At 41.0% G+C, this 16,017-nt stretch overlaps 1 protein-coding gene across 1 annotated transcript; it reads left to right on the forward strand.

Moving 5' to 3' along the window:
- The first annotated feature begins 2,255 nt into the window (after nt 1-2,255).
- On the forward strand, nt 2,256-15,146 carry gtf2h4 (general transcription factor IIH, polypeptide 4). Its single transcript, XM_017430662.3, has 14 exons — nt 2,256-2,387; nt 2,508-2,626; nt 3,128-3,232; nt 4,620-4,751; nt 6,323-6,505; nt 7,462-7,570; nt 7,748-7,816; nt 9,058-9,141; nt 11,533-11,692; nt 12,271-12,401; nt 13,003-13,050; nt 13,154-13,232; nt 14,481-14,542; nt 14,654-15,146. The coding sequence occupies exons 2-14, from the start codon at nt 2,508-2,510 to the stop codon at nt 14,762-14,764; spliced, it is 1,392 nt and encodes a 463-aa protein (XP_017286151.1). The 5' UTR covers nt 2,256-2,387; the 3' UTR covers nt 14,765-15,146.
- The last annotated feature ends 871 nt before the right edge of the window (nt 15,147-16,017 follow it).

The following is a 16,017-nucleotide window of genomic DNA, read 5'->3' on the forward strand; positions in this document are numbered from 1 at the left end:
TGGGCCTAAATGCTCCTCGTCCAAGGAATTGTTTTTGACGCGGTGAACATTCAACTCACTGCAAATAGTGACACTTCCCGCCATTTCGTTCATCAGATTTGTTGGCTTGGAGTCTGGGTCTGTGGAGTCACTTGTCTCTGTAGTGACTAATTGTCCATGAAAACCAAAAAAAAACTTGAGACTTAAAGGTGATCGACTTAACAGTGAACGTAACTCAAATAGTCACTTGATGCGCTGTGGGTTTCTGGTTTACGCAATACAAAAAAGGTCCAAAAAAGCAGTTTGTGGTGGATTTTTATTCCAAGTTTGCAGGCAAACAACAATGGTACAGCCTGATGGCCGCACCTGTTCCCCCCTTGTCTCCTGCTCACTGGTTAACTAATCGACTGACTGACTGGTAAAAAAAACCATATGACCACCCACATGCATACAGAGCTCCCTGAAACCTACATATTTATATGTGAAGCACCCATGTCCCAAACAAAAGTTAATTAATTAATTAAAGAAATTACTAACCCACAAATTTATTTTAAACAATTAAAATAAACAAAAATACTAATTATAAATCAACTACAAAATAAGCAAATAAAATAATCTAAATTCTAACACTTAACAAAAATAAAGGAAATAGCTCCTATTGTCTCCTTCACAGCTCATGAACTGGTACTCGTCCGAATAATCAGATCCAAAAAAATCTGTATCACTTTCTGAGCTCCCGTGTTTGTAATGGGACGTTTTAAAGGCCCCTCTCTTATCCAAACCTCGACTTTAATTAGCCTGATGGTTCAAAGCATCTTCTGGGAGTATCCGTTCAGTGGGATTAACCTGTAGCATCCATTTTGGAAAATAAATAATTCAGTTTCATAAGAATCTTTCATATCTGATGTAATTTTTAATAAATCATCAAGAGACTCGGTATGGTCAGGATCCTTCTGCTCTCTCGATTAATCCTTCCAGCGGCTTTTTCATAACCATCGGGAATCAAATACGTATCTGTTCGCTCTGGTAAAGTGTAAATCAAAGCGTCTGACACCACATCTGTTATCGAGGACAAGATTGCCTGGAAAGTTCATTCGACTTTATTATAGGGTTCATATAATTGTTCTCACAGTCTGTGGGGTAAAGAGGCTCACCCACAAACACGGACCCCCAGCGTACAACCGATGAAAACTTTCACGCAGGTTTAAATGGACGACTCGTGGACGTGCTTCTTGAGGACTTGATGATTTGCTGAGGAGGTAATGAAACTGTTTGAATCAGGTGTGTTGGAGCAAGAAAACTTAAAACCTCCAGGACAGGTGGAACCTTGATGCCTGGAGTTTGACACCCTTGCCTTGTCTTAAGGGGTGTCCAACCTCATAAAATCCCTTAAATGAACATCCAGTTTTTCAGAAACTGGACAGATCCAGTTCTCATATTCAAATTATTCAGTAAACTTGTGAAATTGTCAGCGTCGACACCCCTGAGTATGTTTGATGTACTGTACCTGCCTTTTGGCACGGTGCAGTTTCTCCATATTCTCTGGGTTTCTGTTAACACCAGAGTCAACAATGATGTTAGGAGCCAACTCTATAACAAGGGGCATGGCGTCTTCTGGACAATCTTGGGTGGCTCCCCCCGGGATAGTAGCCATTTGCAGGAATGAAAGCAGGAAGCAGGTGGAACTTTGTAGGATTCAATAAAACCCATGAAGATTTGATTTATGGCAGAAAATTTTGCCACTAAGTAAATATTTTTGAGATACAAACACAAATGTCTTCTTAGTTGCAGAAAACCCAGAGTGAGGTTGTTTTAGTAGGACTTTGTACTCAAGAATTGGAAAAATCAAAATGGAATCTCTCATTCTGTGGTTGAACACGGGTCAATTTAATTTAAGATGGCCACCACAGCTAATCAACCTTATCCAACACAAAAATACCCGTAACTTAATGAGTTGTACACATATTAAGCTAAGATCTGACGTAGTAGTAGCGGAGAGTCATCCCCAACACACACTTTGAGGGCTAACAGATCTCGCGAGATCTCGCTTTTGTGCCTTTATTTTCGAGCTAAAATAGCTACCAGTTATCTATCCACAAAAGATGACCTTAGTTTAAAACTCAGGCGGGCGATATGATATATTACAAACAGACAAACAACATATATATATATATATATATATATATATATATATATATATATATATATGTGTGTGTGTGTGTGTGTGTTTTGTCTGTTTGTAACCTTTGGCTGTCTGAATAAAGTTATTTAAAAAACTAATGGACCAATACGGGAGCCGCGTTCAGGTCACGTGATCCCCAACATGGCTGCATTCAGGACGAGAGCGCTCTGTGGAACAACGATGCGTTTGTTCTATTCTGAATAGGCTCGGTCTGTTCGCTTTTCTGGTAAATATTCCCGTCTCGCTGCGGAGGTTTATTCCTGTTACCGGCGTTTAATGCTCGGGACGTGTCTTCGGCCCGGTTCTGTTCGGGTGGAGGCGGTTCATGTTGTTGTTCCCGTTGCAGATGATGAAGCTGCGGGTCCAACTGCAGTGTAAAAACCTGCATGAGTACCTGAGAGAGCTGAGCCCCGACGTGCTGGACCGGCTCTACAACCACCCGGCAACATGTCTGGCTGTCTTCAGGTTGTTACCCCCAACAAACACGGTCATGTTTTCGTTTGGCTGTCTGTTAGCAAAATATCTCGTGCACCATTGGATGCTTTTTAATGAAACTCGCAGACAGTAATTACTTAATGTACATCAACAGCTGATTAACTTTTGGAGTCCACCTCATTCAAGATGGCCGACACAGCTAATCAGCCTTAGCCAACACAAGAACGGCTATAATTGAGTCAGTTTTATAAATGTTGAGCCACAACTTGGTGTAGTAGTAGCTGAGAGTCATTCACAACACATACTCTGAGAGTGACATCTCACGTAACTCGAGGTTTGAACAAAATGGCTACAGCTCAGTCATTTCTCAGCATCAGATGATCTCTGTGTAAGACTTTGGCATGGAAGGTGGCGGGTGATATGCATTCCTTCGAGGAGTGCTAAGCACTTTGGATCGCCTTGTTGCTGAAAAGTGCTATATAAATAAATCTCACTTCACTTTAATTTCATACTGTGTTTCATCCCCTCCAGAGAACTCCCCTCGTTGGCCAAGAACTATGTGATGCGGATGCTGTTCCTGGACCAGCCTCTGCCCCAGGCTGCTGTGGCTCTGTGGGTGAGAAAGGACAGCCAGAGGTGAGCCGTGAGTCATGACTACACCTCCCTCACTGCTACAGTGTTGTTTTTGTTGTAGTGATAGGACGCTGTTGTCGTACTCTAAAGCCCCTTTTACACTAGCTCTAAAGGTCCCGGCTCCACTCTACTCCGCTTGCTTTGCGCGCGTTTCCACCGGCATTTTTTTGAGGCCGGCCCTGCTTTTTTGGTCCCTGCTTCGGAGTAGGGCCAGCCGGGTGGGCGGTGCAAGCTTAGCTCCTGTTCACTCATTGGTGTGACCAGATGCAAACATAAAGAGCGATGGTAGGAATATAAACAACAGCATTAGCTTACCCTGCAACGTTTCTGCCATCTGTCCCCCAGCTGAAGGCGCTGTAAAGCCTGAAATCTCCGGCAGATAACAGCCGTCCTACTCCGTGCAACAATCGCGGCATTCAGAGCATTTCTTCCACTGCGCCTCTCAGAATCCCCATAAGTTTAAAAAACGGCAACAACACAGGGCCAACGTTGTCCATAGCGCTTCCTTTGTTTACACAACTTGAGCCAAGTTTTCGTAGCGCACCGTGGCCCCGCGGAGCTGATGTAACTTACCTAAAGATCCAGTGTTGACTCATTTGTTCACATGACAATGATTCAGATTTTCCTACATTAAAGAAAGGAGCAGCAAAAAGTACAAAAAAAATACAAGCATATTTAGGTGTCAGTACAAAAACCACACTTTTGGCCCTCAGGCCTATACCCAGTAGCTTTCATGCTCCATGATAAGATCACATGTATCCATATTTTGGCTTCAACAAAACAATGAAAAATCAAGACTGCCTGTCTTAAAAAAAATAAAATCTTGGTTTTGCAGTAAGATCATCAGTAGATCATCAAGTACAACATTTTACAAAATAGCAGTTATATAAGGCCTGGAGTGTTTTCCTTCCCCAATCTATTCAAAATGAATAGCAAAAGTTAATTTTGATTTTTTTTTTTCAGGAAAAAAAAACGTCCAATACACAATTTTCTACTGTTTGATAACATTCTAACTAAATTATAACAATGATTACTCATTAAAGGGAATTATCATCCAAAATATGTTATTTCTTTGCAAGTAATATTTTAATTAATATAAATAAATATGTTACTCTGTATAGATCAAAATTTTTATAATAATTTAGAATTATTTATTTTTTGTGCCGGCACAAATGAGCTAACGGTACGGATTGACTTTTAATTTTAACTTTCCACAAAACCCAATTCAAAGATCACCCCGCAAACAATCACTATAAATACATGACAGTGTTTTTAAAAACAAAAGTTCAGTTATTTACAAAAATAGGCGATTAGCTCGTGTATCAGCTCGTCGTATCTTCCCATCTTGTGTGGCTTTTTTTTTTTTTTTTTTTTTTTTTTTTCTCTTCAGGGATCACGACGAGTGCGTCTCCGTGCTGACGGGGCTCCGTCTTTGGCACAGTCAGCAGCTGCAAGGCGGCCTGCAGGGGTACACCCTAAACCCGGTGTTCAAAGACAACCTGAGAACAGCTCTGCTGGGAGGGTACGTCCCTTTGCTCCTTACGGAAGAAGATACGGCTTTTATCTGAGTAAACCAGCCCCAATTCAAAGACTTACATGTTACTTTAACTGCTGATTTGAAATAGTTTAAATAGACCTTTAGTGTGTGTGTGTCACCGGGTCCCAATGACCCAGAACAGGAGTAGTCTACACACTTATAGCTTATATTTATTGTAAAATGTTCCTTTTAATTTTTTGTTACCCTCAAACAGAAGTAGCAGCTCTTCATCACAATTAACCGTGTTGTGATTTATTTATTTACTGACTTCAGTTTGATATTTTCTGGATCAGATTCAGCGTTTGTGTGAAAACTAAGGACTTGTTCAAATGTTTGTAGGACCCAAATAGCCCTGCTATCTGCTGGGCTGAATAAAAGCAACAGTTCGGACAACTGGAAGTGGGTCTCTGCGTTAAATGTTGTAAATAATATCTTACCTGTTGTAGATGACTTTTGGGTTGAATTCTGACGGGACCGATGAGCTGATGGCTCATCTGAACGCAGCTGCTGTTTCACAAACCTTTACGTTTCCCTCAGATTCTCAGTACAGTTATTTACGTGAATTCTGTGATTTATTTACGTGCCTAAATGGCAGCAGCGGCAACTCCAGGTCACATCCAACAGGACGTTTATGACAAAATAACCTTTTAGTACAAAAAGCTGTAAAAGTTTGAAATTAGAGCTGGTTTAAGATGACAGTAATCCACTTTGGAAGTGGCTTTGTTCAGATTCTAGTGATGGATTGGCTCATCTAATGCGGATCACTGTCATCTTAAAACGCCTTCAATCTTCAAAATATCACAGCGATTCATGTAAATCCTATTTTGAAAGAAATATGAAATTTCTTCAACTCATGAGCCCTGGATGCCTCAGAAGTGCTACATTTTGCTGCTGCTTCCAGTGTTGTTTTCCCCACTGAAGGTGAGGGGCGATCACGTTTTTGTCCGTTTGTCTCTAGCGTTAGCGAAATACCTCGTGAACCAGTCGACGGATTTTAACGAAACTCTCAGAAAGGAATCATTAACTGTTTGTCTCCAACTGATTACCATTTAAGACAGCCGTCACAGCTAATCAGCCTTAGCCAACACAAAATAAGGTGTAACTCTGTCAGTTTTACGGATACTGAGGTACAATAAGATGTGGTAGTAGTTGGGAGTGGTCTTTAAAACATATTACGAGTGTTAACAGATCTTCTGAGATCTCATAAACCAACATGAGATCATTCATGATTTCATTTTTGAGGTTTACAAAACGATTTTAGTTGAAGTCTCTGGAATGCTAGGCCTTTATTTTAGTGTAAAGTGTTTATAAAAACAGAATAAGGTTAAAAGTAAGCACAAACGTCCTCTTTAAGACGACAGGTAAACACTTTGGTCTTAGCTGCGTTCACATTAGCCATCAGCTCATCATACCTGCCGGGATCAAACCCCTAATTCTCCGAACTCAGTTTGTTCCAGACGCTATCTACAGCAGGTAACCTCTACACCGAAGCCCTCTTCAAAATGGCTGAACTATCCCTTTAAGCCCAGTGATCTTTACGGTGTGTTGGCAAACAGGGGCACGGCGTGGGCGGACGAAGGGAGCACGCTGGGTCCCGATCGGCACGCGCGGGACATCGACAGCCTTGACCGCTACGCCCTGGAGCGATGGGAGGTGATCCTGCAGTTCATGGTGGGCTCGCCGTGCGCCGTCAGCCAGGACCTGGCTCAGCTGTTGGTCCAGGCGGGCCTCATGAGGAGGTAGCCATCCACTTAGAGCTCTCTGAAATCTGAGCGAAGGCAAAGGATTCTGTCAGTTGGGTTTGTTTTATTTCGTTCGATTAAAAAGAAGTGAGTGACTCTGTCACCATGGTAACAACACCTGAAGCAAACGGTCTGATACGAGCTGGTTTCTAATCAGCCTGATATTAGATTTACTTCACTGTGTCGTGATCGCAGGTTCTTCTTGGCTTCTATAGGTAACTGCACCGGTGGTGTTCAGACTCAATCTGACAATTATTGAAGTTTTACTGAGACACAAATCCATTTCTTTTACAGGCCTATTGTTTTTTTGATTAATTACTGATAATATGGGATTATTGCTCTTGTTATTAATGACTTTATCTGTATTTTAGAGGTCAATAAATTTATTCTATATTTCATGTCTGACGTCAAGAGATTGAATTCACTCTCATTCACACATCATTTTTTTTTGGTTTGAATTAGATCACTTTTCATCAGATTCACTTGCCACAGCATAAAGACGAATAATTCACATTATTGTTCCAATAATTAACACTTTTCACCTGTTTAAAAAAAAAATCCTCCTGTAACAGAATTTGTAGGTCCATTTTTCTGATTCTGGTCCAGAACCCTCCTGTCCCTCTCTGATTTTTATTAGTCTTAAAGAAATGCTGCCTGTATAACTCCTTTACTGGATTACTGTTTTGTAATTATGACACAAAATCACTTCTATCTTTCTAACTGTTGATGATGATAATCCTGAGAAAGACATGGTTGGTGTTCATGAAAGCTAAGAGGTTATTATACACAATCAGATATAAAACATCTGCCCAGAGGAACTTAATTAAGACTTCTTTCCACTTTACTTTCACGAGATAATGTGTAGGATCTAACCTGTCTGTTTTATTTGAGCGGCTCGTATAATCAGAACGTGAACCTCGTGTTGTTCTCCTGTCATCTCCTCGGATTTTCAGCGAGGCCGGAGAGGCGCCTTACATCACGTCAGCCGGTTTCCAGTTCCTCCTGCTGGACACGGCCTCTCAGCTGTGGTACTTCACCCTGCAGTACCTCAAAACCGCTCAGGTATGAGAAGCCTGCTGCTTGGAGGGCGTAGAAATAGTGAACGATCGGCTCTTAACCCTAATCTCTGCTGTGGTTCTCAGATTGGTGTCCTGTGGGATTTTGGAACAACCGTATATATATATATATAAAAAAGTTGAGACTATCTGCTGACATGTATTTGTACTCTGTATGTTGCAGTCCAGAGGGATGGACCTGGTGGAGATCCTGTCGTTCTTGTTCCAGCTCAGTTTCTCTACTCTGGGCAGAGTGAGTGCCATGCTGTCGACCTTCGGTTTGATTTTCTTTCATTCCTCTGGTGACATACGGTTGTAACTTCAAAAGTCCAGACCGGGACCTTGAGCTTGTCGAACAGGAACCCAATGCAGAGAGATGAGCAAAGGTGAAACACGGGAGCCCTTAGAGGGAACCAGTCAGAAGCTTAGCAGCTGCGTTTCTGACGAGCTGCAGACGATCCGCGGAAGATTCAGCCAGGCAATTAAAAATAGAATTACAGGAAGTAGAAGCATGAACAACCATTTCCATCTCCATATTGGAAATTATACAGCTCAGTTAATATTTCCCAACTGGAAAGAAAAAAAACAGAATTAACAATTTTGACACACGGTTCAGGCAGCAAATCACTGTCAAGTCCTCCCCAGGTTTTTACTGGTGGGTTTAATGGAAGTGGAAAGGAAACCCAGGTCAGACCCTCCCACATGTTAGAAACGAAAACATCCGTCACACCGAACAAAACGACGAAGCACCTGTTAACTGCATCAGTGACAATCTGCTGGCGCTCGAACCGTGGCTCGGGGATGACTCTCAGCTACTACCACCTGACCCTGCGGCCCAGCCATGGCGTCACTCTAGGAAACACAAAGCCTTGGAATAGCTCTGCGGTTTGATTTTTACCTCCTGTCGCCAGAAGGCGGGCAGTAATGGTTTCGTCTTTCTGTTAGCAAAATTTCCTACGAACCAGTGGATGAATTTTAATGAAACTCTAAGAAAGCAAAGCAAAGAAACCACAGCTAATTGAGCTTAGAAAACACAAAAAACGTTTCAACTCAGTCTGTTTGACAGATATTGAACTAGAATTTTGTGTGTGTGTGGAGTACTCTGAGCACTAATAGGTTGAAGAAATCTTGCAGTATCACGTCAGATTGAGCATGATGCCGTTTCTGAGTTTTGACCAAAAATGGCTATAACTCTGTCATGTCACAACACGGTTTTAGTCTAAGACTTTTAGCATGAAAGGCTGTGGGTGATATGCATTCCTTCAGGGACTGCTAGGTTTACTTTGTCTCGGGGAAAATATCAAAGCAACCAAAGAAAACCACAGTTGTTTCACCTCGAGACTGCCTCGATCCGGGCTGAAAGCTCTAGCTCTCGTCACTGAGGGAGCCCGGCTAAAACCTGGGAAATCCAAGCAGAAGTGCCGCCTGCCTGCCACACTCACTCCCCCTCTCTCGGCCCATTTCATCGTTAATGTGCCGCCTTGTGTGCTTCAGGATTACTCCGTGGAGGGCATGAGTGAGTCACTGCTCACCTTCCTGCAGCACCTGCGGGAGTTCGGGCTGGTCTTTCAGAGGAAGGTGAGGCACTGGAAAACACAATGTCAGCATCACTTTAATTTTTTTTTTGTTTTGTTTTTATCATCAAATGAGCAATAGGTGTTACTCACAATCAATTCAATCAGTGCAATCTAATTTGTCCTTCACGTATTGGAAAAACGCTTGAGGTTGTTCTAACCTGTATTTAGTGCTATCTGAGCGCAATCGAAGAGCTAAAGCCTTAATGAAGAACCAGATGTGAACAGAGTCTTTAGGGCTACAGTTTCTTGTTGTTCTTGTGTGAAAACAAAGGCTCTTTATTTTGTTGAAGCATGAAAAGAGTTAAGTAATTTCTTTTAAACTATAGTGCATATTAACCTTTACTGTCTAGTTCGAGCAGAATGTAGAAATGTAGGCAAACAGTCCCATTTCTTTTGGTTGTAGGCAAATGTAATAAAAAGGATTTCCTTAGTTGTTTTGGACCTTTTGAATCTAAAGTTTGAGAACCCCTGACTTAACCTTTTGTAAGCTCGTAGCTGTCGTTTGATTGGATTTTACCTGGGACACAGCGTGGTTCTTCCAAAAGACAAACAGCGACCACTAAAAGTTGTAAAACTTAAATCAACTTTGAGTTACTCAGCAAACGACTATTAAAATGCCACTTTACACATTTAAATTCAAAATAACTCACTTACCACGCCAGTTTTCTTAATGTTGGGACCTTGTGTAAAATATAATAAAAACAGAATGAAATGTTTTATTCGCAATGGAATATAATGAATGTTTAAACCAAGAAATTGTACCATTTTTAGGAATTGTAGTTTTAAATTTGATGGCAGCAACACATCTCAGACACGTTGAGACAGGGGCAACAAAAGGCTGGAAAATAAATGGTACCAATAGGAAACAACTGGAGGAGCTTTTTGTTACTAATTAGATTATTTGGCAACAGATCAGAAAAAGGACTGGAGTTAAAGAGAGCATTTTAAATGCTGAATCTCTCAGAAGTTAAGATGGGCAGAGGTTTATAAGACTGATAAAAACTGTCTAATAAAGGAAGAATAATGTTCTACAATGGAAAATTGGAAAGACTGACTATCCCATCATCTACAGTTTATAATATCCTCAAAATATTACTGGAGAAATCTCTGAGCTCAAAGGTTAAGGCTGAAGGTCAGTGATGGATGTCTGTGACCTTGGGGCCCTCAGGGGCCACTGCATTAAAACCAGGTCTGATTCTGTTCTTGACATTACCTCATGGACTCAGGAACACTTCCACAGATCATTGTCTGTAAACACAGTTCACTGTTCCATCCACAGATGATGGTTAAAGCTCTATCAGACAGAGAAGAAGTCAGATGTGAACACCATCATCTTCTCTGGAGCAAAACTCATTTAAAATGGACTGAGGGGAAGAGGAGGACTGTTCTGTGGTCAGAAAAATAAAAAAAATATTTTGGAAACATTCTGGAGACAACATGTCCTCTGTGCTAAAGAGGAGAGAGACTATCCATACTGTTCAAACAGTTCAAAAACCTGCCTCTCTGATGGTATGGATGTGCATTAGTGCCTCTACAAGTTTTAAAACAACAAATGCTCCCATCCAGATGATGTTTTCTTTGGCGAAGGCCTTACAAAGGAAGACAATGTTAAATGATAGACTGCATCCATCACAACAAGATGACTTCATAGTAGAAGAATCCAGGAGCTGAACTGGTCTGCCTGCAGGCCAGACCTCTCACTAATTCAAGAAACAAAAAATGTTGCTGTTGAACAGCTAGAATCCCCCGTCAGACCAGAATGGGACAACATTCCCTCTAAAACCTCCAGCAGCTGCTCTCCTCAGATGTTAAAAGAAGAGGAGAGGCTTCACAGAGGGGAACAACTTTACTGAGATGTTTAGTTGCTATTAAATTTAAAATTACCCATTGTTTTCCCTAAAATTGGTCCAATATCTTTGTTTCATCAATTGATATGTTTACCGTGTCCCATTGTGGATAAAATATGGGTTTATGAGATTAGAAAATAATTGCATTCAATTTTTTTTATTTTTTTTTTATTTTACACAACATCCCAACTTTTATTGTATCCCATCTTGGGGTTGTATTTTCTGGACCTCCATAATCCCGTTCAGTGTCGCAGATAGCTGGAGTTTATCCAAGCTGTCGTTGGATAAACGGTAGATGACATCCCGACAGGTCAGCAGTCCACTGCAGAGCAAATTAACTAATGAAGCTTGGATCAAAAAAAAAAAGAAAGAAAATAAACTCCTTTGAATTACTCTCATGACATTGCCTTTTTTAACAGAAGTTTTATTTATGTGATGCATGTTTTCACTGTAACACCATAACAAGAATGTTCCTGTTTGGAGCTGACCTGAGCAGATATATCTTTAGTTACGTGAAGTATATTGCTATAATTATGTCTCCTTAGAGGAAGTCCCGGCGGTACTACCCAACCAGACTGGCGATCACGCTGGCTGCTGGAGTCACCAGCAACTCCTCCTCCTCCTCCAACCTTTCTTCCACTCAGGGAGCTGGAGATGCGGGCTTCATTGTTGTGGAAACCAATTATCGTGTCTACGCCTACACAAGTATGCCTCAACATTATTTATGTCGCAGGACAGTGCTAATAGATCCGTTTTTCACCATTTTCTGCTCCTTGTGAAATTAAAAGCGTAGCATTCCTTATATCCCGGGGCATATCACCCCATCTTCCATGGCAGAATTTTAAACTAAGATCATTTGGGACAAAGTTAGAAACGTTTTGATTAAATCTTAAAAAAATGTTGTGCGATCTGTTATCGCTTAAAGTATGTGTTGAGAATGTCTCAGCTACTACCACACCAAATTTTAGCTCAGTATCTGTAAAAACCAAATGAGTTAAAGCCTTTCTTGTGTTTGCTAAGGTTGCTTAGCTGTAGCGGCCATTTTGAATGGGGTTGACTGAAATATTAATCAGTTGTAGATGTGCGTCTGATATTTTGCTAACCCTACGAATGAATGAACTCACAAATGCACGCAAACCCTTTAGCACCAGGTGATAATAAACACCTAATTTGACTCAAATTAAAAAAAAAACACACTTCTAAATTGTTACATATTTTTTTTATGTTTTTGATGTAAAGCCTATCCTTCTGCCTCCTTACTTCTGTGTTTGTTTCCCTTTCAGATTCAGAACTTCAGATTGCTCTGGTGGCTCTTTTCAGCGAAATGCTCTATCGCTTTCCCAATGTAGTGGTGGCTCAGCTGACAAGAGAGTCGGTTCAACAAGCCATTGCTAACGGAATCACTGCACAGCAGGTACAAACATACAGCGGTGCTGCACACACTCACTCTTTTTATGCAGGGAAGTTTAATTGTAAACTAAAATCCCATCTCAAAATACTGACATTTCATGAATGTTATTTAGTTAAACACATCCACACAACATTCCAGGGACCCATTTTTTTCTGATCTAAAACATAAATAAACTGTTTTTAGAGTTTTAGTCACTAATTTCTGAAGTGGGTGGTTTGTGGGGCGGAGCTGCTGTCCTGGGTTCATGACGTGCTGGCCAAAAACGCCGCTACTGTCCGGTTGTTTACTGATGGAAATGGAAGAAGCCTTTTTTGGACATGAAGAAATGCCTGAAAACTTCATGGGAGTAATGGATATACAACCATACCAGTATGAACCTGAGCCGACAGCTGGATCTCCGGAATCAGATGAAAACTCTTCAGATTCTGATGATCACCAGGACCGTCATGGCGGACAAAACAACACACATAAGGATCGAGTTGGGAACATGTAACGATGAGAACCAATTATCCCCAGATCACTATCATGACTTAATGTAGGATAAGTGAAACTGAACATGCCTCAGATGTATTTATTTTCAACCTTGTTATTCTTTCATACTCAGATCATCCACTTTCTGAGGACCAGAGCTCACTCTGTAATGCTGACACAGGTACACTAACCCCCCCCCATTGTTCTAACACCAAGTTTGATTTAATCCCATGAAAGGCTGGTTATGCTTCTTTACTCCTCTTCCCCGTCGGCTCACGTTTCAGACCCCAGTGCTGCCTCCAACCATAACGGATCAGATCAGACTGTGGGAGCTGGAGCGAGATCGGCTGCAGTTCACGGAGGGTGAGCGTCTTTATTTTTGACGTGTGCGAGCAGAAAACCTCTCTGTATGGACCATATGTGCATCAGTGCAGCATTTGTTGCAGAGGTTTGAAAGTCATACTGTTTTCTCAACCGCTGTGAAAGAACAGCTTCGTTTTCTGTTTTTAAATCCCATTTTTGTAGTCCATTTTAGTCTGGGAGGCAACCCGGACTGTCTGAGGAGGTATTGAAATTTTGACAATGTTTGTTTGACACCAAGACACTTTAGGAGAGACGTCAGCGTGCTGGCTGCATGTAATTGCAGGACACAACTGTCCTATTTACAAAATGTCCCTGAAGACGTTTAACCAGTCTTCTGTTGGTAAAAGAGCTCATCTGTTCAAACCGCTGCCACATAGAAACGAGGATAAACTTATTGGTACCTTTCCACAATAATAATTAAAAAGCAGCCTGATTTGACTGACCCAAAAGCTCCATTTTTTTCTTTTTTTAGTTTCATCAGTCCCAGAAACCTTAGCGCTTGTGTAGAACCCTTTTGGGCCATCTTCCATTGAGCTCATTATGATTCAAAATGCGACGGATGGTGCGATCATAAAGTGACGTACCTTGAAATCAGAGTTCAGCTTGAATGTTTTTTCGGGCACTTTTCTACCATCTGCACTACCTGTCTGACCAACCTGAGGCTGCGTTTCCTCCACATTATAGTAGGTTGGCTTGGAGGTGGTCTTTTAGCCTTTCCATTTAACGTGGATAATCCTCCTCTGAGAGCTCCTCAGACAGCTTTCACCTTTGCTTTCTCTGCTTCATGTTCAGTGAGGTGAACACAAACTACAGACCAAACCACTCAGTGGCTCTTTGCTCCTTTAGAAATAGGCTGAAAAAGCTTGAAGGCTCCTTTTGATAGTAATTAAGGTCAAACACTTTGTTTGAGATGTGGCTATAATGCAAAGATTATTAGACTCTTTATGGGTACCAACAAACCTGTCCGTACTATTTTACCATATCTTTGTAAGCATTTTGTACTGATGGTACAGCCATCTCTAGCACACAGCCTCTGGCTCCATAAATACAACATGGCAGCTCCCAGAAAACAGCCATTTTGGCTTCGGTTTTGGACAATGGAAGTTATTGGAGTTGGCTTCTTTTATCTTTATTAATGTGTGCTGCCGTTCCTCCTGTCGGACATCCAAGCTGCTTTATTTCCGCTCACTGCAACGGGGCGAGTGGGGATTCATGTAGGCGTGTTGCTGATGCCCTTTCCTCTCCTAGGAGTGCTCTACAACCAGTTCCTGTCCCAGGTGGACTTCGAGGTGCTGCGAGACAGAGCTCAGGTCAGTTTGATCATTACTTCAGTCGTTTTTCCATCGCTCACCAGAACGATCCGAGTAGAAACACGCGGTGCAGAGCTGCTGCTGCTCTTTAACCAGACGGTTCTGGTGCAGGGTTTGGGCTGTCTGGTGTGGCAGGATGTGGCTCACAGAGTGATGGTGGTGACACCGGAAGGACACAGCGAGGTCAAGAGGTTCTGGAAACGACAGAGGTCTCACACGTAACTGGACCCATTGTATCACTTCGAGGACAGTTTGTCTTCTGGACTCCTGTGGACGCTGTAAAAAAAATTAAGATAACTATTTGTGTTTTATAGAAGCTGATTTACATGTATTTTGGATTAAACAAATTATTTCTCTTCCTTGTTCTTTTTTTGGTACTTTTTGTTAAAGTGTGAATAGACAGTAAATAGGATGATAGTTTTGTGCTTCTGTTAGTTTCATGTGTAGGTTCTGATCACCATAGTGCTGTGAAAGAGCCACTTTGGAACTGAAGAACTGCAGTCATGGCTGCTAAAACAGAGTTTTAAACTAAGCAACTTTTTCTTAAATTCGTAAATGCAAAACCTGCTTTTCAAATGAAATAAACAAAACTATGATTCTCCGTGTATTGTCTTCAGATTGCACACAGATTACCCTTAGTATTCCTGAAGGAATGCATATCACCTGCTGTCTGTCATGCCAGAGTTGTAAACAAAGTCATCTTCTGTTGAGAACTTACAGCTATAGCCATTGTGGTGAAAGACAAGTCAAATTTATTTATACAGCACTTTTCAGCAACAAAGTGATACAAAGTGCTTTACAACATGTGAACACAAAAATACAGAATCTAAACACACAATATCTAAAATATGAGCTAGAATAATTAAATGAAATCATGAGAAAACACACAATTTAAAGTTAAAGCTAAACTAAACTGAAGGTACTGAAAGGCTAACTAAGAGTACCGAAGGCCAGCTAAGAGTTTAAAACATTTTGATAAAAGGCTAACTTAATGTGTGTGTAAAAAATAAAAGAAACTTTTTTTTTAAAGTCTGTATCTGTAAAATTCACTGGGTTATAGCCAGTTTTTGTGTTTAAGTCGAATCGAGTTGACTTCAAAAGTCAGTTGTAGGCCCAATGATTACTTTCTGCAAGTTTCATTAAAATTTGTCCAGTGGTTCATGAGATATTTTGCTAACAGACAGGCACACATCTAAATCATACAGCTATGTTAGGCTACAGATAGTTGCCAACTGTCCTCTAAGATTAGAAATTGTCCCTTGTTTGAAACTACATTAAAATGAAGGTTTTAAACACACTTTGTTCCTTATTTCTAAGAGCCAGAGCAAAGCTGTTTATAGATGATAAATGAAAACAGCTGAACAGTTATTTTGTCTTTTCAGAGCTAAAGTATCTTTTATTTCCTACAGAGCATAATGTTGAACACAGAAATATATTATGATTAATTTAAGCTACTAAGACGTTTGTTGTTCAAT

This window comes from Kryptolebias marmoratus, linkage group LG5 (genome assembly GCF_001649575.2).
Source record: "Kryptolebias marmoratus isolate JLee-2015 linkage group LG5, ASM164957v2, whole genome shotgun sequence".
Classification (NCBI taxonomy): domain Eukaryota; kingdom Metazoa; phylum Chordata; class Actinopteri; order Cyprinodontiformes; family Rivulidae; genus Kryptolebias; species Kryptolebias marmoratus.

Bases quoted from the DNA above. Each gene is read 5' to 3' on its own strand.
- gtf2h4 (XM_017430662.3), top strand. From the start codon at position 2,508: ATGATGAAGCTGCGGGTCCAACTGCAGTGTAAAAACCTGCATGAGTAC. The intron at 11,693-12,270 runs GTATGCCTCAAC...TTTCCCTTTCAG, and splicing joins TCGTGTCTACGCCTACACAA to ATTCAGAACTTCAGATTGCT. The intron at 13,051-13,153 runs GTACACTAACCC...CTCACGTTTCAG, and splicing joins ACTCTGTAATGCTGACACAG to ACCCCAGTGCTGCCTCCAAC.